The sequence below is a fragment of the Leptinotarsa decemlineata genome, unplaced genomic scaffold (assembly GCF_025532065.1).
Source record: "Leptinotarsa decemlineata unplaced genomic scaffold, Ldec_3_MD MMD2_P_RNA_scaffold_5, whole genome shotgun sequence".
Lineage (NCBI taxonomy): Eukaryota > Metazoa > Arthropoda > Insecta > Coleoptera > Chrysomelidae > Leptinotarsa > Leptinotarsa decemlineata.
Window position 1 is genome coordinate 3345508 of NW_027412532.1, and position 24092 is coordinate 3369599.

Here is a 24092-nt window from a genome sequence, read left to right on the forward strand (position 1 = left end):
CATAGTTTCGTTTCTTTCTGCCAATTATAGGTTGCAAAGAACTCAAGTTATTTGGGTTTCACTTCTTTTCCAAGCTAATTCTCATTCATTGTCAATTAATTTCTAAGACTTGTACTCATAAGGTGCATATAAGAAAAATTAGTATCAAAAGTGAAAAGACGCTTTACGTTCATTTATTGTTAGATTTTTCAATGACGGGTGTTTTTCTAGAAAACTATTACATCGAATTTCAAAAAATGGAAACTGTTGAAAAAAGAAATCAATGACCTTTCAAGTGAGGTTTCACTTGATCCATGATTCCATTTGAAATGTGTGGATTAAATTTCATCCTGCTGAAAAAGTGTGGAAGTTACAAAATAGAAAATAGAAGCGATGAATTATTATTTGAAAATAATTCATAGATCGCTAACTGTTTCCGTGGTGTAGTGGTTATCACATCCGCCTAACACGCGGAAGGTCCCCGGTTCGATCCCGGGCGGAAACATTTTTTTTTTATTATTCAAAAACATTTTTTCATATTGAAACATTTGTTTTATTCCAGAATGTGAAATTCCTTTAAAAGATGTTAAATAGACACAATTACCAGGCAGCTATTTCAACTTGTTGAATGTGGATGTATTTAACAGTAAGAAAAATGAAAATTCAAATATTTTTCCTTTGATTACATTTATTTTTCCTCAGATTGCCATATCAATGGCATGAGTCCTCTTTATCATTGTTTTATCTGTGGTTTTCATGATCCCAATTTAATATGTATAAAAGTATAACTTTTTGCCGGTGTCGTTCGTCTTTATTCATTGTCTTTCACTGCTTGAACTACCGCTTGCTCCATTTTTCATGGATTATAGATTAGTGAGCAAATTGAACTATCGAGGCCTCCACCATTGCATGCAACATATCTCATTCGGTTATGTTAAGGTGCGTATCTATTGTATCCAATTATCCGTAACGCAATCATGAAAACATTACGTTACGGTGAAGATTGATTACTGTAGAATTTTATACGCACCAACTTGACATCGTACTTATATGAGGCACGTTAAAGTGCGTATCTATTGTAACCAAATATACGTAACGTATATAAACATGAACAATTTACGTTACGGTGAAGGTTGATTACTGTTGAATTTTATACGCATCACTTTGACATTGTACTTGTGAGGGTCGTTTTCATTTGTAGAAAATCGCCCGGACCATAACCACGAACACATTACACAACAGGACGAAGTACTATTTCCTTTTTTTCCGTACTACTTGACTCTACGGGCCTAACCACAATTGGTCGGTATTTAGCCGTCGTATGAAAGGATTGTTAGTCACGCACGCGTATCTTTGCCAGTTGCAGGCTATATTATTTCGTACCTTGTTTGGTTCGAATGATTGATACGTAACGTAAAATGCTTTCGGAAGCGTTACGGTCCATACGGATATTCGCCATAATCGATACTTACTCATTTGGAGTCATCTTGTATGCATCTTTTTCATGACTTCAAGTTTCTGTAGCATTTGTGTTTTTTTCATGAGAGACGTCTTATTAACACATTTGGAGAAACACTGTCCATTAAAAAATAGTTTTCTGGGCAAAGAAATAAAGTTTATCCCAGTTCAAAAATCTGAAATGCAGTTCATTTATCATAATTCAACATTGAAAAATTGAAAGTACAGATCAATAATAAATAAAGAGTAGCCCTCAACTGTTGCGCTTTATCAAAAAGGTGACCTAAGGGTTATCGACCAAAATTTGTATTTTATGAACAAATGATGCTTTGGAAAGTGGTCCAAGTGAAATTATCAACTTTTGTCGATTATATAAATTCTTTTGACAAGATTCATTGAACAAATAAACAAAAATAGTATGCTGCTAAAAAACAACTACAAGTTGGAAGACCTTCAACGATCAAAGTTTGTGTAATAGGTAGAACATTGATCGAGTACTGAAAAGTTATTTGTTTCGCATGTTGAAATTGTGGGTATATTGATAGTGTATGTTCCATTTTGCGTTGCTCAACTGTATCATTAAACCGAAATGAAAATATCTGTGGAGTGGTTGCCAAGCATTATTTGCAATCTGTTATTAGTACTGGTGGTAATCACGTGAGTAAATTTCTTTCTGCATACTCAAGAACAAATAGTTACTGTATTCATCACGTTTGAAAAATAATTATTTGTGAGAGGTTCAATGAAATATTCAGAAAAACTCACCTTTCGAAGGTCAAATTTGGAGATGTGGCAGTAATCATGGCTTAAAACTAGTTTCTTTTTCTTTGAAATCGAACATATCCATAGTTTTAATATGAACGACATATGTAGTGAAATACTGAGATTTTTATTGTGCTATCATTGAAGTTGATCTTTGAGTTCTAATGAGACTTCTATCTTGTGTACATGTCTGTATATCAAAGCAGAGGAGACTGAAAGGAAAAGAGGAATAATGCACTCGAAATTTTGTTCGTGATTCATTTGTTGTGAATCAATCGTTAACATTTCCAAAACATTTTGTTTATGACCCATGAATGAAGATACATTCACAGCAGAATGAGTCGAAGTTATGTCGTCAGCAAATACGACACCATGCTTTGTTTTCATATAGTTTGAAAGATCATTGTCATACATAATGAATGAGAGTGGGCTCAGGGCAGAACCCTGAAAAACACCAAAGTTTATATAATTCAACTTGTATGCCTAAATAAAAAAATTATCAAGCAGTTCTTCTCATTAGTTTTTTGTTAAATAAAATCCATTTTTTAAAATCAATACCCACTCCTCTTCTTTCAGTTTTCATTAGAAAATCGTTCGATTGTTTTGATTAAACGGGTCGTGTATTGTTATTTGTTTAAAAATGCCTTACACTACTGCTGAAAGGGTTTCAGTTATTGCTTTATTTTTTGGCAACGACCAAAATGCTAATAGAACATCAATTTTATTTAACGAGCAAAACCCTGGTAAACACCTTAGCAGAAATCACGTTCTGGATTTGGTCACAAAATTCAGGGAGACAGGTTCGGTATTTAATAAGAAAAGAAATGTTCAGAGAAGGGTAGTGAATGACGATAATGCGATTGGAGTGATTGATCAAGTCATCGCCAAACCCAGGTTAAGTACCAGAGGTTTATCAGCAATTGCCGGAATAAGCCATATGAGCCCATGGAGAATCCTCAAAAACCACAAATTCCATCCTTACAAAATTGAACTTGTTCATGAACTCAATGAGGATGATTTTGACAGGAGTTTTGTGAGGGCATGAGTGAGAGAATAATGCAAAATCACGAGCTGCTTCATATCATCTGTTTTTCGGACGAAAGCTCATTTTATTTAAATGGTTGCGTGAACCGTCACAATTGCCGTTATTGGTCGGATGAAAACCCAAGACAATACGCAGAAATACATACCCAACATCCCCAAAAGTTGAATGTCTGGGACGGAATATTAGGCAATTATATTATAGGTCCATTTTTCATTGATGAAAATTTAACCGGTGATTCTTATTTACAACTTCTTGAAGAGGCAATACAACCTCGTATAGTTGAAATAATTGATCAGGATCCAAGATGTCAAGATGAATTTATCCATTTTCAACAAGACGGTGCACTACTCCATTATGCCCAGCAGGTTCGAAATTTTTTGAATAATCATTTTGAAGGACAATGGATTGGCAGAAGAGGTCCAATTGAATGGCCAGCATTACAATATCAAGGGTCTTTCATTGAGTATGTGTGAGATATAATCGAAATGAAAAACATTCGACTTTCTGTTTCAGGGTATCTTTGTCATTCCACTATGGCCACGTGACCCATATCATACCTTACATCAGTGACACCGGAACACTTCCTCCCGAAAGCTGCATTTTTGGTCAAGTTCTGAATATACTATGGACTCTTAGTAAGCCCACACGCATGTCCATTTGGAATATAGTTCTTTTTTTTATTTCCTTCCAGTCTCTTTCTCGATGTACATCAAGTTCAAACAAGTCCAATGTATATTTCTGAATCATAACATCGTAGACAAAAATTCTCTCAATAAAATTTCTTTGAGAATCGGATTAATTGCAGCATTTGGGGTTAGCATTGTGGCCAATTTTCAGGAAACGAATCTATTCATAGTCCACTGGATTGGAGCTGTGCTGGTTTTCGGAGGTGGAGCTATTTATATTTGTCTTCAGGTAAGAGTAGTGAAGTAGTTATCTTTTTTTTAATAAAAAAAAATTTGACTATATACTTATCTAACCCGGTTCAAAACATTCCTTCACATTCATCCTCACTTTCAAAACTCATCAATGCAGTTCATTGTATGATTTTCACTATGAAAATTTATAGTGAAAGTCATACAGTAAACATACAATCATACAATAAACTATATTGATGAGTTTTGATATGCATTTTCATCAAGTATTGGACAGTTCTATTCAGTCCTCACATTTGATTTCAGACCATTATATATTTGAAGATAACCCCGGTCATTGGACAATGGAGAAGCACACAATTGAGAGTTGTCCTGTCAGTCATTTCCACCATGAGTTTTGTTATATTCTTCGTCGCAGCCATGGTATCGTATAGACAATTTCAAGGTATGATAATTTGCTAACTACCAGTTAGCAATAGCACTTTCTGTAAAAATAAAAGAAATTCATTATGTGGAAATATGCAACAGGCAATCAACTGTTATTTGAGTCTGGTAATGGTGCTTAGGTTTTCAACATACTGCGGATGCTAATATTTCATTTTCGTGTATGCTCAAAATTATTCGAACGAACATGTTATTGTGTCATTGTTTTTTCTGATTTAATTGATACCAAGATATAAATACAGAAGATTCAGTTAAAGAACATTCCACTCCACACGTTCAAAATTAACGGTTAATCGTTACGTATAGTGTTCTCACATGTAGACTTGAGTGTGACTATTAATACTGACCTAACTTAGTCCGAACATAGTATATCTACATACTACATACAAACGCTCCAACACTCTGATCTACCTCATCCGCAAAACGTTTTTCCATTTATCATATTCAAGTTCCATGAAACTCTGCAAAACCTACGTTCGTCCAATTATGGAGTGTGCAGGTCCGGTGTGGTGTCCTGTCCTGGTGGAAAATGGTCATCGTTGAGCCACGCTTATGACTTTTGGTAAGTGTGTCCAACTTATCCCGAGAGACTGAGGATGGCACCACTGATAGCTGTTGACCAACGTCGACTCCGGGGGGAATAACTAACCTAACGATGTGAATCAAAACGATGTTGTGAATTCTGACTCAGTGAATAGTTTTCAAAACAAAATAGACATTTGCTTATTTGCTTAACCGTTTCTATGCATATATTAATTATTTTTCTTTCTTTTTGCATGCATTGTATTAACTTGTGGAACTTATTATTAGGCTTATATAAGACTCTGTCCTCAGCCTTTATTTATCTGTAATAATAATAACAATAATTATATGCGACGATGGGGGGACCACGGAGAGGATGTGCAGCTCGTAAATGGAAGCATCCTACACCATTTGGATGCCTCGGGGTGGAACAACGCCACTCACAAGAGGTAACAGCAGTGACGAACTCTCTCCGCGGCAAGTATCAGCACAAACTACGACAGATCTGGTCATCGGAACTGACGGGCAAGAACAGTGTTGCTGCAACAATTATGCTTGCCGTTCCAATCTCACTCTACTCGTTTGGAGTTGACTCGAGAGGAACTGTATCAACTCGACATAAAGACCCGAAAAATGATGCATCTCTATAGAAGTATGCATCCCAAATCGTCCGTTCCACAGTTGTACTCCCCCCGACAACAGGGAGGCCATAGACTATTGAGTTTGCAGTGTCTACATGACAGAATGGTACTGGATGTAGCCTGTAAAATCGTCAGGAGTTCGAGTCCCTTTCTCTGCAAAGTCCGTGTCCATGAGAGAGCAGGAACTGGAACACTGAACGAGGGGACCACAACTCTGTCACCAAGATGGAATCTGTTCAGGAAAAAGATCATATAAAAGCCGCAGAGATCACCTTACTTCTGCGGAAACAGAAGACCACGGCAAAACCCAGAAATCAACCAAAACAGTTCTTAGTTAATTACGGAAGCGTAGAAGGGCCAAAGATTATTTGTTTATTTGATCCACCATAATTTCGACTCAAAAGTCGAAATTTCGACTTTTATCTCGTAATTTCGACTTTTATCTCGTAATTTCGACTTTTATCTAGAAATTTCGACACTCTTTTCAAATCATTTCGACAGTGCTCCAAACTTCTCATAGTGGTAGATATGTTTTTTACGAAGAAATATGACAGAAACCGATTTTATTGAATATTCGAATCCTACTCATTTTTCGATTGAACCTTCGGAAACCATTCCGCTATAGTTAGTTTTTTTGTCGTTATTAGATCTCTACGATTTTTCGAAACGAGGAGAGAAAACCCAAAATACCTAATGAATGAACATTGTATCTCTTCGAAGAACATACCGACAGTATTATTTGGTTGCCATTGCAAACTGTGTTTCTACATGACGTTTAAGATAAATGAATATTTAGAGTATTCTTTTAAAATGTTAATAAATTTCTGCTAGAAAATTTTTCAGTTGTAGTGAAAAATTGAATTTTAGATAAGTTTTGATAATGAAGTAAGGATATTACTGATCAGATTGATTTACTATGATGAGAAACTAATATTTTGGCCAAAGTCGACTTTCTCCTACTCGTACGAAAAGCATTTACTTTTTCAAAAAGGTACTGAATAATATCAATGCATAATTATCAATCTAAAATTTATTCAAATAACATAATCAATTCACTTCTCAGGTTGATGTATATATCAATTGTGGCATAAGGATCTAGGGACCTTGTGTAATAATTTTTTTCATAAAAATTGAACATAATTTCCAAAAATCTTCATCACAGGCTGTCGGGGGATATGTAAACTCCGACGAAAAATGTTTAAAAGCGAATGATGGAATCTTGATGAGGTGATCTGTAACTCCATGAAGGGAGTTACAGATCACCTCATCAGATCACCTCACAGAGAAATGCTCCTTGCTGTAGCAGTAGCATTTCTTGTTTTCCATATTCTATGAATACTCCATTCAAAACACACTTGATCAAGAGCACTCTGGAATAAAAATTATAATTAGAATTTCATCAACAACAACTCATCTCTTACTTGTAGGTACTAATGGTATGAAACAAAATTGAACTAGAGACTTGTCCGAAAATGATGCATCAAATAAATTGTCTTCTATTAGGGTTTGAAATGAATTCATCCAGTATTGTGCATTTACGTAATATAGACCACCAAGATTTTATCCTTTGATTGTGCATGCTTTTTCCATACAAAAAAACATGGTCGATTTGTTGATTCAGTAAATACTTCATGAAAGGCTTTTTGTATCCGCTCCATTACATCATTTTCAGTGCCCATATCGGTTCGTAAAGTTCTGGAACATCCTCCTTTTGAGAAATATCCTCCTTACCTTCAAAATTACAAATTTTTTCGAGTGTGAAGATGAGAAACAATAAATAGTGTGGTAAAATTCAATGAAATATCATTGACACGAGCATCTTCAAAAATGTATATTCAACTGAAATATTTGTTCTTGATTCAACATCAGTTCAAAATGATTATTTTGAAATTATTGATTGATTCAGAGTTAACGATTTTTTCTAACCTTAGGGCCGCTTGAGGTTGATCCCACTTTCAAGCACATATTTCCATTGAAATTTCAATCACACAACAACTTCACGAACCTCCTGTTAACATCACCTCGTAGTAAATTATAATGCACTCAAGGAACCATATTTCTACTTTTGAGTTAAAATTATGACTTTCAAGTCGAAATTATGAGATGAAAGTCGAAATTACGAGATAAAAGTCGAAATTACGAGAGAAAAGTCGAAATTACGAGAGGAAAGTCGAAATTACGAGATAGAAGTCGAAATTACGAGATAAAAGTCGAAATTACGAGATAAAAGTCAATTACGAGATAGAAGTCGAAATTACGAGATGAAAGTCGAAATTATGAGATAAAAGTCGAAATTTCGACTTTTAAGTCGAAATGTTTTATTGGTATTATATTTTCAAATAACGATAAAAATAAAATAAAAACAACAATAAAAATTAATTGGCGCTCCGGGGTGACTTCATTGATTCCAGTGGTGCATTTGCTTTTTCAGCTACAGGAAAACCCGGAAAAACCTGCAGCACCACATCATCTGAAGATCTTGATCTGACAATGCCCTCTTTCTTATAAAACAAAATGTAGGGTGTCTCTAGAGGCTCCAATAAATTCAATGCATCGCCAAGTGTGACACGACTATCGTCAAACTTAAACCAGTCCGTTTTTTCTTTGACCAAGGCGTAATAATGACCAAATTCAACGCCAGAACCACAGTAAAATTATGGCGGATCAAATGAACAAATAATCTTTGGCCCCTCTACGCTTCCGTAGTTGATTATATTTTGCAAATTATTTTCACAAAATGGAAGAAATTTTTTTTATTTTTTGTACAATCGTGTACAGGGGTAAAAAGTCAAACATTTTTTTCAAAAACTATATTTATAATGTATGTTTCTCATTATATAATGAGACAACCCTCTATCTCAATGAAAAATGATCAAATAGAAATTTATTAAAATGACCCACTTGAAGACGCAGTACTAGACATTTGTCACATGCTTGATAATGTGACTTCATCTTTATACTCCTAAACTGCTCAAAAAACAAAATTTACGTAAGTTACATTGTCATTGAACGTTATCTCATCAGTTGTTTTTTCAGGTAGAGATCACCTAAAGTGGCAACAAAAAGACGGTGGTTTCGAATGGCATAATATCAGTACCTTATCAGAATGGATCTGCGCCACTTCAGTTATGATTTTCATATTGCTCTTCACTGCTGAATTCAAGTCTATCCAAATATATGAGCCAGAAGTTAGTATAGATGATGGAACTGTCAACAGCATCCATCCATCTGGAGGAATGAAGTGAAATAAACCAGAAACAGACAGTATATGACCTTGAATATATTTTCAAATAATAGAAAATTATGAATAGACCTGAATATGAGAATAAAAAAAATTATTTCAATGTGTGGTATAAGAACTAAACATTTCCAATACCTTGCCTGATTCCCCTTTTCTTAACCCTTTGACCTCTCAAATATTGTGATAGCAGCGTCTTCTTTGCTAGCACTACTGAATCCGTTCTGATCTTCTGTCTTCAATATCATTTTGTAACTACACCTAGAATAATGACGAATCCGATTGCTCCTTGAATTATTTGAATTCAGTGTTATTGTTATTGATTCAGTGTTTTTCGTGACCAATGAGAATAAGCTGGAACAATCCAGCAATTTTGCTTGATTTGCTGCAATGACACTGCATTTTCATACAGTGCCATTGGCTTCTGTAGAAACTAATTTTTTTAAAAGATGGGAAGTATTTGGGTGTGAAGGGGTTATATTTTTAGGAGTGATTAATTTTTGGGAAAGGAAGTTTTTGGCTTTCTACTACTCCATCTTGATACAAAAAAATGTGGGATTCTTCCAAAGAAAGGAAGGAAGTAATCAATTTTGAAATAAGTAACTCTATACATGGATGTGTAGATCATGCAAAGAAGCAACTTTCAGACACAAACTGGAAGAAAGCCCTTCTGAAACAGCTACTTCCTTCCTTTCTTTGGAAGATTCCCACATTTTTTTGTATCAAGTAGTAGAAAGCCAAAAACTTTCTTTCCCAAAAATTAATCGCTCCTAAAAATATAACCCCTTCAATTCAAATAAGATTCCTCTTGGCTGGGATTTATTCAAATAGGTGAATGAATGTCATTAGGATGTCATCAATGACATAAGTAGATCAAACTTATTCCGTGACATAAAAAATCGTAATTCATGAATGAATTACGATTTTTCTATAATGTTATCCAATTTGGTACTGAAGAGCCTTAGGTCAAGTGTGTTGAGGCGAAACATCGATGTATACCAGTGAGGATGACAGTGTTCCATGTAAGTGCAATTCGTTACCATTCATTTAAAGTAGAACTCATGATATGATACTCATGAATGATATCTGATTTTATTCCATAAAGAATGTTTGGAATACAAACTGAGTAGAGAAAAGTATCTTCTGTATAATTCAGTGTTCATATAAAAGTATTTGTTTCGAAAGATATTTTTCTCTTGCGTGTAATTCAATATTTATATGAAAGTAGCTGTTTCAGGAGGGTTTCTTCCAGTTTGTGCCTGAAAGTTGCTTCTTTGCATGATCTACACATCTATGTATAGAAAAATAGAAAAAGTAATACATCATACACCTGATATTAATCAGCATTCCGATAAAACAAAACAAATATATATATATATATATATATATATATATATATATATATGTATATATATATATATATATATATATATATATATATATATATATATATATGTATATATATATATATATATATATATATATATATATATATATATATATGAATAAACTATTGAGTATTCAAGTTTGTTTACTTAGTACTTCAATTTTCAATTTTTGCCTAAAAATACCTATTTTGAAATGTTTTAAATGATGGGGACGTTTATTGTAAACGTTGCATATCTGATACGTAAATTATCGTTTGAAAAATTCATGAATGTGTATCGGAGGAGTTAATAACCCTTTATGCCTTACATTCAAGTTGTGTACGTCAGTCCGAACAGTAATTGTATCAAATAGATAGGTCGGAATTTTATTGCAGATACCATTATGATAGAAACACGCTGAGTGTAACGACAATATGGTTTTCCATATTGAGCCAACAAGTTTCTGACAGCTTTGATGAGATTCTGTTCCTTCTACGTACCCCATGAATCTTTTGAAGTCTTTTCTTGTTCCTTATTGTGAGGCTAGGTCCATAGAATACATCTGCATAGTTCAAAGATGAAAGAACGAGACTATCACATACAGTAATTTTTGTGTTTTTTGAGAGGAATTTTCGATTTCCGTAAATCAACTTGAGTGAGAGGTAAGCTTTCTGAATTAGTTTATTCACATGGGAATCAAATCGGAGATCACTGTCTATAGTCACCCCAAGATTGTTTGCTTCCTTCACAATTTCCAATATATTAGAACCTATACTAATATTGAGTTGTTGTTTGTCAACCTCTCTGTGATTTTTTGGACCAAATATTAGTAATTTCGACTTAGATGTATTATTCATTAAGCACATATTTTCAGTAAGGGATGATTCTTGCAGTTCTCTATTGTTGAATAAAAATTTTCTATTGTTCATGAACCCCAAGCTGATGGGATGTATGAGATTGAAGGATGGAATTGTGTATAGCAGTATATTTTGATGAGTTGGTAAGTGCAATAGCACAACAACTGTTCAGTTATTGAATATATATTATTTTTATTATCTTATAGTGATACACCCAAGTAGCAAAGGTTATATTAACTCATAATAATACAAAATAAGTATATAAATCATTTAGGCATTGAACTGAGTAGGAAGAAAACAATGGCTCCAAGAATTTGGGCTAGGAGTAAGGATGGTGAGTGAATCTAATTTAGTTTTTCAACATAATGACTATGCGTTAGACAAGCCAGTGTGGAAAGCATGCGAAAATTAATGATTGTACTAAAACAGCTTAATGTCAATGATGTCATATTTTGTACCATCACTGCAGGTCTCGTATTTTTTTTGATATGGCTTCGTAAAACAATCCCATTTTTGATATTCGAGCGAAGCAATAATACCTAAGTAAATGTTTAACCCGAAATCTGTTCTTTGAACAATTACGTTACCAGACAACAGCTCTGACAATTTTTTTTTCATGGAAAAAGACTGAACTTTTAAGAAAAGAGTATAAAGCAAGGTAGAACTTCGATCAACCTCTCTTTTGTGCTGAAGAGGTGGAATATGACCTTCTTTAGAACTTTGAAGGACCCTAATTTTCGAACGAAATGAGAGCCCCACTTTTCGACTTCAATAAACAAACAATTCAGTTGAACAAAAAAATAAGGGGTCGTTTTCTACAAATATCTCATGAACCATTGCAGATATTTTCAAGATTGTTTGAACAAAATAAAATATTTCAACCCATGAATATTAAAGAATGATTCTAGGCGGATAACAGATTTAACAAAAAGCTGTCAAAATTAGCGCTTCTCTGAATTATACTTTTGTTAATTTATAATTTTTTCCAGGTTGAAGTTTAAGATACATGAAAACCATGATAGATACCAAAACTGAAGCCAGTTTTTTCTGTCATGGAGATATATTTTCGGATTTCCGAGGAGATCCTTACTGAAACATTTTTTGAACTATTTATGAACAATCATAAATATTGAATTGATCAAAAATATAAATAAAGCGTTTCAAAAATGTTCATCAAATATTTTATTGGTTTGTTTTCATTGATGAAAGCTACATTGATATGTTTTTTTCTATTTTCATTTTTATTGTTGAAAAAATTCTTACAGCAAATGCATTTTTTAAAAGATGGTTGATTTTCCTGGAGATCTGAGGGTCCAATATGATTTCAAAAAATGGTTTTCGGAAAAAAACTTGTATTGCATAAAAGCACATTACCCACTTGTTTTAAAACCTATTTATTTTTGCCAGTCAATATCAATATTACCAAATCATCATTTTTTAATAATTCTATTCGCTTTTCTTTTGTTATTAACAAATATACTTTCACTTTATTTCTTCAATAGTGAACAATTAGATAAAAACAACCATATATTTTTTTAATGATAGATGAATGAACTTTTGTGATGTATCTGATAAAATAAATTGGGTAAAAATGCTACCTGATAATATAAATTGAATAAAGATGGATTTTCTGATGGACTATAATTCTTCAAAGTATGAATATGCGCAAACCGAGGATTAACGAGGTGCAACTTTTCACTATGCGATTCCCAGGAAGTTTCTAAACATTCTGTATAACAATACAATACACTGTTTCAGGTAGCATTCTCTACATGTCGTTGACTACAGAATACATAGAAGGAGCCATTAAGGTATTAGAAAAGGGGTTTTATCCTAGAGAAAGTATTTGCAGAGCAATAAACTTAGCTAGTGACAAAAAAGCTGTAGCAGAACTGAACAAACTTTGTTTGTGTGTGGCTGAAGATGGTGTGTCAGTTATTGCAGTTGAGAAAAATACCAACACAGTATGTGCTGTTGCAATAAACAAGTTGCAGGTATGTATCGCAAAAGCATGATTATTTTATTTTTGAATTGTCATGTTTTAAAAAGTTACATTATAGCGGGGATAGGCAGACGATTATTATATAGGCTCTTCCGACAGGGATTTGGGAACTTTGACAATTGATGAAGCTACATCTGTCAAATTAGTTATCAGTTATCCAGTCTGTTTTTGCCAAATCACCCTAGATGTTAGGAAAAGGAAGCTTTTGGGTTTCTACTACTCCATCTTGATACCAAAAATGTGGGAATCTTTCAAAGAAAGGAAGGAGGAAGTCAATTTTGAAAGATTCCAATATTTTTAGTATTAAGATGGAGTAGTAGTGGGGCCATCGCCATGGGGGGATGGGGGGAGCATCCCCCCTGCTTTTTCGACTTGGGAAAATGTTGGGAAATTTTAGGCCGTGAAGATAGAAAAAAATAATAGTAAAAAATGAATAAAAATTAAAAATAAAAATGAGAGAAAAGAAAGGGAGAGGTGATAAGAAAAGGGAAAGAACCAGGAGAAGGTTGTGATTTTCCAACATGCATAATTTGGAGATACCATACTTTGAAATTCTGAGTTGTTTGAAAATTTCAAAAAAGTTTAATTTCTCCCAAGTAAGAGAACAGTCCTGAACAGTCCACAAATTTTGAAGTGACAATTTTACAAAATTCACAACTTTTCCCTGTTTTATCGACTTGGAAAAGTTGGGAAATTTCGGGCCGTGAAGATAGAAAAAATAACAGATTTTTTTTTAACTTAATGAAAGACCCTATACATATAGGAAATGTCTCCAGATTGAGATATAATTCTATTAAAAGCCACTAAATATTTGTTCTTTTCAGGAAAATTAATGTCTTGATCCCTTCGAGAGCATCTAGTTTCACAATGTTCAGACGTTAAATACTCAAATATTTTTTTATCTTTTCATCAACAGGTTTGTGAAGTGATAAATTACGTAGCACATATTAATCTCTATCAATTCCATTTTGAATAGGTTTGAATTTATTAGCGATTCTGATCTTGAGTATTTCAGCTTTTCGTCTAAAAGCAGATAATTTCAAATTACTCTAATTCTCCACAAATATTTTTGATGTAATACTGATCGAAAATTTGAAAGAACCAACGAAATATTGAAACGGTTCTTAAGAAGTAGCCAAAGCTTTCTGATAAGTGATTTTTTTGCAATATTCATAGTTCTGTATTATCAATTGCAATTTCCTTGAGTTCATAGTTTTAGGTTATATCAGTCAATCCATCAATCAATTGTTGGTTGATTTTTACATAAACATGCTGGCAGGTTATGTTCACAATACAACTACTGTTATACTTTTCATTAGTTATTTATTTTCATGAAAAACTTTTCAATATACAGCGTGATTCACGGTCGATGGTAGGTTAGACGTTTCTGGAAAACGCAAAGCATGATTTTTCTGAAAATTTCAGCTCTCACATTTCCTTACCTGTTCTATCGATCTAAAATATTTTCAGCATTGCGGCGTTGCCACTTCCATCAAAAAGTCCTAGCAACTTTATTTTTTTAAATAGAACACCCCATATATTAATAACTTTTTGGAATCGCTCTGGTATTTTAATACTTTTTTGTTAATAATGTCCTATACCTATCTCTATCTGTTTTCGAGATAAAAAATAAATTGTGCAAAATATGGTCCAAAACATAGCGTTAATTGAAATGTATTACATCATTACTCTCAATTCATGAAAAGATGATATTTCGATGATAGTTTGGACAAACTCGAAATATTCAAATAACACCAAGAAATCTACTCCATATCATACAGGGCGTGCTAAAATTACTATTATTTCCATTGTGCATAAAAGTAGTCAAAAGTTCATTTTTTCAAATAAAACCCCCTGTATATTACTCAGTAAATTGAAAGATGGTGAAAAATGCTTCAAGATGATATATCATGTCCCTATACCTAAATCGTCAAGTTTTCTCAATAAAGTCGCTTCTTCTAGAAACATTATTTTTTTTTTTTAGAATTTGGATTTAGATAGCAGTGGAATTATCAAGCTTATAGCAGTTCGGTTACTTTTATAAGTAATTTACAAAGAGTTATCGACGTTGTTTCGAATCATCTTCCAAAATGAATGCAAATATCGATTATTCAAACGAAGTTCATATGAAATTATTTATTATACACATGAACAAAGTGATCAAATCATTGTCAGAACGTGTAAAAAATTCAACCAAATGTATCCTGAACTAACATCAATGAACGAGAGGAAGTTTGTAAGGTTACAAAATGTGTTCAAATCCCATGGACCCTATATTTTTTTTTATTATCAGCAGTAACGTTATACAAAAAACATTTGTTTAAAGTGATTTTATTTTGCTCGTGAGTTTGCTCCACTTGCTGACGCTCGTTTTGCAATAATCTCCACTCACAAAATAAAATGCCACTTTCAACACTTGTAGGTAAAACGTGAATAACTATTTTTCCACAAAAACGGCTGTATTAAGAAAACTTGACGATTTAGGTATAGGGACACTTAGGTATACTTCCCTGGCTAATACCACGAAGGGCGTTGGATTATATCCCACAGACGTCAGTGCAGGAATCATCACAGAAAATTTGCTGCAATTGGCAATACAACTGAAAGAGTCGACCTTTTGAAACGGGCACACTCGCAGACCGGTTTCGGGCTCATTAGCCACTCGTCAGTGCAAGATAATGACCATCATCGACCTGAAGTCAATGATATTCCACAATTGAAAATCGGAATTATTTCAGAGTATTTCATTCCTCTTCCGAAGTTGGAGCGAACATCACAAAATGTCACTCCATCTATCTCAATCTGTCGGATATAATCCAACGCCCTTCGTGGTATTAGCCAGGGAAGTAGTTGTTTTCTGATAGGCGTCAGTCCATTCAACCTACTGTGGCTTGAAGACTGGTTTGAAGTTTGAAGTTCATTTCTTTAGATATACCCTTTCAATTTAAATGAGATATAGATATTTATAATTAATAATCATATTGTCATTCTGTTCAACATCCCTCTGTACATATTTACGGAAACTAGACTATAGAACATAGTCAAACTTCTTTATGGAATACAATTACAATTCAATTCAATCTTTCAAGGTACATCAATTGAGTGATGTTTTTAGCATCTTTTCAACCCCAACCCTTTATATAGTGGTACGTACTGATATTATAGACCACCCCCTTCCCCTTTTCACAATCATGTGTATTTTTTTGTCAAAAACTGCCTCTAAGTTTGGTAGATGAACAAGGCGGATTCTAGCTCAAACGGGAGTGGGGGAAACGTCATCGACGCAGGATAGAATGAATATCGGAGAGGTTCAAAGAGCGTGGACCCCCTTGCCCTCGGCAAATTATTCTTAATCGCATTTTACTGATTTAGCACGATACTTTTAACGAATACTAATTCAATGTTCTAATAATGAGAAAAGAGTAAAAGCTACTACTTGAAACAAACTTCAATTTCGAATTTTGAAGGAAAGTCTATTTTGTGGATCAAATCAAAGTTTGTATTGATCTTTAAAAAAATAGAAAAATTATAATGGAGAAGGCATTCAAACATTGCTTTTATGTTCTAAAAGAATAATTACAATCAAATCTCAATGAAATTATCCATACTTGTATTTGATATATTATCTATCATGTACCTACTGTTTGTAGAATTATCTTTCATTATTTTTATTCAAATGTATTTATAATAGAATCCGTATTTAATTGCATGAAATTAAAATATCTATTATTTTTTCAATAATGTTTAGTCTTGTCTTGAAATACAAATCAATTTAAAGAACTAAGATTATAAAAAAAAGGAAAGAAGAAAAAAAATCACATCAAAGGTGCTGCTTCGTTCCCTCCCTCATAAAAGAGGACATATGCCTCATTGCTCACAAGTGATTTTGGCGAAATTGGGAACACGTGTGAATCGTTGTATTCATGCCACGTGCCACTATATGGGTTTCTGCAATATGCTGTGTAAGGTCCGTTGTGAGTAGTCCCACTGTGATTTGAAAGTGCATATAGATTATAACGACAAGGAGCCACATTGTCTGCTGCATAACTGCTCATATCTAATCCATCTGAAGGAAAGTCAATGGAAACATTCAATTTGCCTCTGAACCTTACCGTCGGAGAGAATCTTTTCAAATGAATTACTAAAATACAGGGAAACTTATAGATTGATAAGAACTTTGTACATTTTTTCCTTTGCTTGCACCTCGAACACTTTGGTTTTTCATCTCCATCCAGAGTTTCATCTCTTGTGAAAGAATCCAAGCAATGTGACAAACTCACTTGGTCAGATCTTTGTGGTATTTTCATACTAGTATTTCTAGTATGAAAGGTGTTTTAATCAATTCGTTCGCAGAAGTTATCAAGGAATTATGGTCAGAAGATTCATCAGATAGAGTAATTAACACAGTCTACTTCAAAATCGGATTCAAAGATTTGCCCCTCGATACATGGGTTCTGCCCATCAAGACGCTCACTAAAGGTTTACATGAAGACCTCAACAAAATTACTGAGAAACCTGTGAGAAAAATATATGGTGCTCTATATTGGAGACTTGTCATGAATATATTCACGTAGTCCGACCAAACAAATCTATCTGTCTAATGATAAAAATTTTGTTGGACAGTCAAGCGGCGTTGGAAGCTCTTGGCTCCTACCGAGCAACGCCTAAGTTGGTAGCAAATTGCCAAAAACGACTCTCCTCGATAGGAAGACTTAACAAATTGTCTCTGGCTGCTGACCCCCTTGTAAAGGAGGGTGCTGTAAGTAGCTTCATCGGACCAGAACCTGTCATCGGCATTGCTTTAAGTTTTGCCAACCAAACATTGCAAAATCTACCAGGATTGGCTCACTCCAAGGTGTTCTTCCACCCTTCGAAGATTGAAACCAAACAGTTGTTGGGCTACAGTAGAGATGAACTACGATGTCTAACAGGTCTCCTTACAGGTCACTGTCATCTGAAACATCATATGCAGAGACCGAATCAGGTTTTCGGGGTTCGGTAGAACCACACTTCTACTATCTGATCTGAAAGATAAACTAATAAGTTTTGTCGAAAAGCTGGGTTCATTGGGTCGAGTTTGAATAGGTGTAAGGCATAATAAACCCCTGCAAGTTGCCGTGGAGGGACGAAGAGGTCCACTCACTTTTGACCTAACCTAACCTGATGACCAAAGATTTTAACGTAAAGTGAGATCAAATTTATAACACTATCTCAACTGAACGTGTTGTCTACAAAAAAAATTGGATCGCATAGAAGACATTATGTATAATTTATTTTCATAACATTCTCAGGTTCCAGGCAACCCTGAAGACGACTCCTTCTTTGCTGAATTCTCCAAGTCATGTAAGAGTCCCCTGTCACGAAGATTGATCCAGTTCATGTATGAAGCTGACGCCAGCTGCGATCTGTTCGAGCACTGCAAAGTGGACTGTTTGTTGGAGCTGATGTTCTTAGCAACCCTTCCAGAATTTGGACGCAGAGGCATCGGTTTCACGATTTGTGAAGTGACGACGGAAGTTGCCAGAAGGTTGTATCTCGGAGAAAACGTCAAGGAGTCCCTCGATGGGACAGAGCTGAAGTTAGAGCCAGTGCCAAAACTGGTAGCTGCGCTGTTTACTGCACCTCAGTCGCAGGCGATTGGCAGGTCAGCGAGGTGGGAGCTTGCAGCTACGGTATTCTTCAAGGATCTCTTTTTCGATGGAAAGTCGTTTGCTAGTGTTCTGGAGGAAACAAACCGAACCTCAGAAGTGCGATTCAAATGTAATAAGTTGGATTTATTATATTTTTAGTTGAATTTTAAATACCAAAACACATGTGTTTTCGTATGAAAAGGGAACCTTATCATCTTTCAGAAATAACCTTAAGGCCAACAGAACCAAGCCATTTAAAGAAAAAAAGTCGTTAAAATTAACTGCTTGATACTAAGAAATTCGATATTTTGTAACATTCAACCCCATAATTCATTTCATTATCTTTCGTTAAGGGTCGAAAATATGTCATCCAGTCTGTATACCCCATTTAGAATAAAAGTCAGAAAACACTCAAACGTATAATAAATATCGCAATTTATCTTATGAGCTCTAAATTTAACGACAAGATAAAATGAAGCCACCCAAGTGGCTAATCTACATATGTTTTATTCGAGACAGCAAAGAAAATATCCAAAAATGACCCTTGCAGTGACATCTATATATCAGTAGTAGACTCACGACATTAGAAATGTCGGGAACTAGACGTGAATTCTTGAGGACTTATTCGCCGGACCATGAGGTGGCGAAAAGAGTACCAGTCTTAGAAACAATTTCAAACTTTCTGATTGGTTAGAATTTTCTGGGATAACATTACTTACATCCCCTAACATAGTAAAGGTGGTGAGGTTTTTTTGGAAAGATTTAAGTCAGTGGTGCGCGGAGATTTGGTGAATCCAGTTGAATTTCCTACGGTAGCTGGAAATTTTGAGTGAATTGAAATATTGAGATATTTCAAGTCACTGTTTAGAGAAGTGACACTAATTGGGTTTTGGTAGTATTCGCGGGTTTATTCAATTTAGTGATTTAGAGATTTTTCCGAGTTTCTGTTAAGAGTTTTTGGGGAAATAGTGGCTTTCGTTGGAGTTTTCAGGGGAGTCCGTCTACGATAATTTTGGTGAGCGTATTTTAAACAATTCTGATATATAGTGTAGATGTTATTGCATGCTTATGTGGACTATATTTTCGACTTGGCACCTAGAGGATTACTGAACATTTACCATAATAATATAGCTACGAATCGGGTTCCCTTTTCATTTTATTAGATTATTATAGGTCATAGTAATTTCCTACGTTATACAGAGAGGAGCGATTAAGTGGGTCTCTTGATAACTTCTCAGAGTTGTATTTTAATTGGTATAAGTGAAGTTACCTCAATTTTCAAAGGAATACTCCTGTCAGTTTGTTCATGGTTATAATTATTTATTTCTTTCTCTTTTATATAGTGTAAATAACGTTCAGTATTAATTTTTGTTCATTTAATTTTATTCTATTGTTAATCCGATTATTCTGCCAACTTTACTCATCAATAAAGTTGGTTTGTGAAAACTTTGCTAATATTATTTCATTTCCTCAAACCCCTAATAGACCACGCATTTAAGCCGTGGCCGAATCCAGCCTCTGAGGATATAATTGGTGGCATAACCAAGCCATTTCTCCACGAAGATTAGAAGGTAGGAAAAAGTCAACTGTTGACCAAGTTGCCTACTAATTCTCAATCCGTGTGATCAGGACGGATTTCAAACTTTTTCTGATCTGGTGGCAGCAACTCTTACGCTACCAAACTAAATTAAGAAAATAAATACCTTCGGCTGAACGATCCCATATACAGGGGGGTGAATATTTCTGGTGCGAGTAAATACTGAGATGATTATTATATATTCATAGTAGTACTTATATAGGGATCGCCAATTCAGACCAGACGGTCATTTATTACAGTGGTGGCAGCGGTGGGATATTATTTTATTTGAAGGGGATTATTTTATTTGAGGGAGTGAAAGAAAAAGATCGGTAGGATTAACTTTATCAGAAAGATATATTATTTTATTTGAATGGTAGATTTTATTTGAGAGGGTGAAAGAAGGAGGTCCAGAAAGAAAAAATAATAATATTTTGCGTTAATTTTTTTTGGTTGATAAGATACAGTAGAAGTCAGTTAGGTTTATCAACATAGAAAAGGGAACCCTACAAATAACCCGACTTGTGCCTATACATATATATTTTACTCGAAGTTTGGCAAGGAGTCCAAAAAATATATAGTTTCTAGTTCGATACTCATTCCGATTATCGAAATGAATAATAAAGAAGGTGTATCAGGGGTTACACCCACGCCAACACCTGTTAGAGTGGCAACCCACTATTCGCTAGGTATGATCGCGGCAACTTTAGATGATTTTTCAGGAAAAGAGGTTGTAAGGTATTTTGAGAAATTACAGTTGCGTGCAAGACTGGATAATTGGTCGGAGGACGAAACCCTTCAGTTATTTAAATTCAAGCTTGTTGGTGACGCCTATAATTATTTTAAATCGGATGCGCAGTTGGACACGTTAAATTTTACTGATCTTAAGAATAAATTCATAAAAAAATTTACCCCATTCCAATTACCAGGCGAAAATCAGTGGAATTTAAGTAAATGTTTTCAACGACATGACGAAGATGTGTCGTCATTTTGTACTAGGTTAAGAATTTTAGGGTCTGCCTTACTAAAGGAAGATTTAGCAGGAGCTGACGCTGGCGAGGAAGCTGGGATAAAAAGGAAGAATCGAGAACTTATCCTGAATCAATTCAAGGTGGGGCTGCGAAAGGACCTTATGAAAGAAACTGGCGTTTTATTGTTGAGTGAGAAAAATTTGGATTTGGAGAAGGCTGAGGAGTTAGTTAAGTTACAGGAAACAACCCTTATGATGGTCCAAGGAAGATGTGCGAACTTGAAAATTTCGGCAGTAGATAAGCAGGGCGAGTGCCAGGCTTGTGGTGGAAAGTCTGAACATTGGTCTAGGGAATTGAGGGTCGATACCACGGATAACAATAGAGATGAATATAGAGGCTCCAGAGATTATAGGAACAAAAATAATCCACTTCTAGGAAAGAATTGTTATTCATGCGGAAAACCAGGTCATTTCTCCAGAGACTGTCGCAGAGTTCAACCCGAATACAGTAATGGATGTTATGTGTGCCAACAAGCAGATCATTGGGCAAGGGATTGTCCAAGAAACAATCAGAGTAGGGGTCGATCAGATTTTCGTAGGTCTCATAGGGGAGCTAGGGTTGCAGAATTTCAACCACGTACATGGAAGCCGGTCAGAAACGTAGTTGGATACAATAGAGATGGAAAACCAAATGCGGAAGCTGAGAACAGCAGAGAGGCAAAGCAGAATACGGGAGCCATACCTAGACAAGCATCACAGTCGACTTCTTTTTCAGGGCCACGACAGGAAGATGGGGACAATGTCAATTTAAACTTCTGAGGCTGAATTCCCCCTGCCAGGATGGAGGCCATCGACAAACAAGAAGGCAGAATCAAATATATAATACAGGGAAATTGGGAAATTCGGGTGTACAAAATCATAATAAAAGGGAAAGTAAACGGGTTATGGTAATACCGGAGGTAAATTCAGGAGATATACCGGATATACCCCATATTATAAGAGTGAGTGTGAATGGAGTATTGAGTTATTGTTTAGTAGATACAGGAGCAGCGGTAACGCTTATTCAAAAAAAGCGAGTGCTGGAGAATGAAGTAGATGTGAGAGGAGCGGATAAATATCAGTTGACCAGTGTCACAGGACATCCTTTGCGGACGTGGGGTACTACGAGTATGACAATAGGACCTGAGGATGGAGATGTTAACACAAGATGTACCGCAATCGTTTGTGAGGATGAAACATTGGGAACGGTTCAAGCCTTATTGGGAAGGGATTTCCTATATGCCAATCGAGCACGTATCTCCTACGAGCAAGTACCATCAGTCGCCATGTGGGGAAAGGTCATCCCATTTCTGCACAAAAAGGACATGGACGGAAATATTGGATGTCCATTACCATCAAGGATAGGACAAATCACCAGGAGAAGAAACGACAAAAATCTAATAGGCAGTGCACAAAACAAAAGTAATGGAAGAAGCATAGACGCAACGCACAGGGAAACCGCATCTTTTCAGCACCGGGGATCAGAGAATAACTGGGCTGGTTGGCTTCAAAAAGTGAAAATCTTCTTCGATAGTTACAGAAGACAAGTCCAGCGGACAGATCGATGGGAGACAAATAGACATCAACAAATATCAGAAAATTTTGAAAGAAGAGGAAATAACAAGCAAGGCGATGCAGAGGAGACTGAAGCGATAACCGAGGTACCTTTAGCGGTACAAGTTATCACAACAGAAGAGGCAGCAGCCGAGACAAGGAAGAATACGACGGACACAGAAGATGACGAAAATAAAACTGAAGGCATCATCAGAATCAACGATGCTGGCAGAATTTTTCCTCAGGAATTAGAAAATGAAATCGTCAGAGTACCAGAGTTATCCAAACTTAGAGAAAGTGTCGGTACTTCCAAGACAGATTCAGGAGCGCGTCCATCGCACGCGAAACAGAGTAAGTCTGATATCAGTCCAGACGAAAATCAGACATCAGATGAGCCAGTATCAGAATCGGACCTGGTAGCAATGGAGGATCTGGTAATTTCCCCAAGGACAGAGGCGTATATACGAGGAAGCCTGAAAGTACCTGTAGAAGGTGATATCCTAGTTTGTGAGCCCTTCGAAATAGGAAATCCTCAAGCACACGTAGCCCGTACTGTTGTAAGGAATGAAAAAGAAATCCCAGTGAAAATCATAAACTTATCGTGGAAAGAGGTTATTCTGAAGAGAGGACAGAAACTTAGTAGAGCTATTGTGGGAGAGGAATCACCTCAAATTAACACCTCTAATAGCAATGTTTGTAAATTGGATTTTTCAAACGATGATTGGATGAGAAATGGATTTGACCTACATCATTTGGATGAAATGAACAAAGAAGAGCTATTTAAGTTAATTCGAAAATACAAGCATCTGTTTCGGGATGAAGATGAAGAGTTGACTAGTACGACAAAGGTAAAGCATAGCTTGACTTTGGTACCAGGCGCACAGCCCATTTGTAAAGCTCCATACCGCATACCTTATCGTCAACGAGAAGTACTCGAAGGGGAAATAAAAAGATTATTGGACTTGAAAGTTATAAGACCATCATGCAGTCCGTGGTCTGCACCCGTAGTACTGGTAACAAAACGCCTGCCTAATGGAGAAGAGAAAGTGAGAATGTGCATCGACTACCGAGGACTCAATAACGTAACCAAGAAGGAATACTATCCCCTTCCTAACATATCGGATTTGATTCAA

The 24092-nt window shown here is 35.3% G+C and overlaps 2 protein-coding genes and 1 non-coding gene across 4 annotated transcripts; all 3 read left to right on the plus strand.

Annotated features, from left to right (window-relative positions):
- The first annotated feature begins 411 nt into the window (after positions 1–411).
- TRNAV-AAC (transfer RNA valine (anticodon AAC)) lies at positions 412–484 on the plus strand. The gene has a single exon. It is a non-coding gene; the product is annotated as a tRNA-Val (tRNA).
- A 1437-nt stretch (positions 485–1921) lies between these two features.
- On the plus strand, positions 1922–9070 carry LOC111510908 (DNA damage-regulated autophagy modulator protein 2). Of its 2 annotated transcripts, none has more exons than XM_023166883.2 (5): positions 1922–2094; positions 3758–3879; positions 3936–4159; positions 4426–4564; positions 8763–9070. In XM_023166883.2, the coding sequence occupies exons 1-5, from the start codon at positions 2027–2029 to the stop codon at positions 8969–8971; spliced, it is 762 nt and encodes a 253-aa protein (XP_023022651.2). In that variant the 5' UTR covers positions 1922–2026; the 3' UTR covers positions 8972–9070. The 2 variants fall into 2 exon arrangements, with proteins under 2 accessions (XP_023022651.2, XP_074025351.1); XM_074169250.1 differs by lacking the exon at positions 1922–2094 and adding an exon at positions 3235–3707.
- Positions 9071–11376: 2306 nt separating this feature from the next.
- Positions 11377–20266, plus strand: LOC111510917 (uncharacterized). Its single transcript, XM_074169252.1, has 3 exons — positions 11377–11522; positions 12947–13182; positions 18482–20266. Exons 1-3 carry the CDS (start codon positions 11489–11491, stop codon positions 18977–18979), a joined length of 768 nt encoding a protein of 255 aa, XP_074025353.1. The 5' UTR covers positions 11377–11488; the 3' UTR covers positions 18980–20266.
- The last annotated feature ends 3826 nt before the right edge of the window (positions 20267–24092 follow it).

Coding starts and splice junctions, on each gene's coding strand:
- LOC111510917 (XM_074169252.1), top strand. CDS start 11,489: ATGGCTCCAAGAATTTGGGCTAGGAGTAAGGATG. Junction 11,523..12,946: donor TTGGGCTAGGAGTAAGGATG/GTGAGTGAATCT, acceptor ACACTGTTTCAG/GTAGCATTCTCTACATGTCG. Junction 13,183..18,481: donor TTGCAATAAACAAGTTGCAG/GTATGTATCGCA, acceptor TAACATTCTCAG/GTTCCAGGCAACCCTGAAGA.
- LOC111510908 (XM_074169250.1), top strand. CDS start 3,241: ATGAGTGAGAGAATAATGCAAAATCACGAGCTGCTTCATATCATCTGT. Junction 3,708..3,757: donor TATCAAGGGTCTTTCATTGA/GTATGTGTGAGA, acceptor TTTCTGTTTCAG/GGTATCTTTGTCATTCCACT. Junction 4,160..4,425: donor CTATTTATATTTGTCTTCAG/GTAAGAGTAGTG, acceptor ATTTGATTTCAG/ACCATTATATATTTGAAGAT.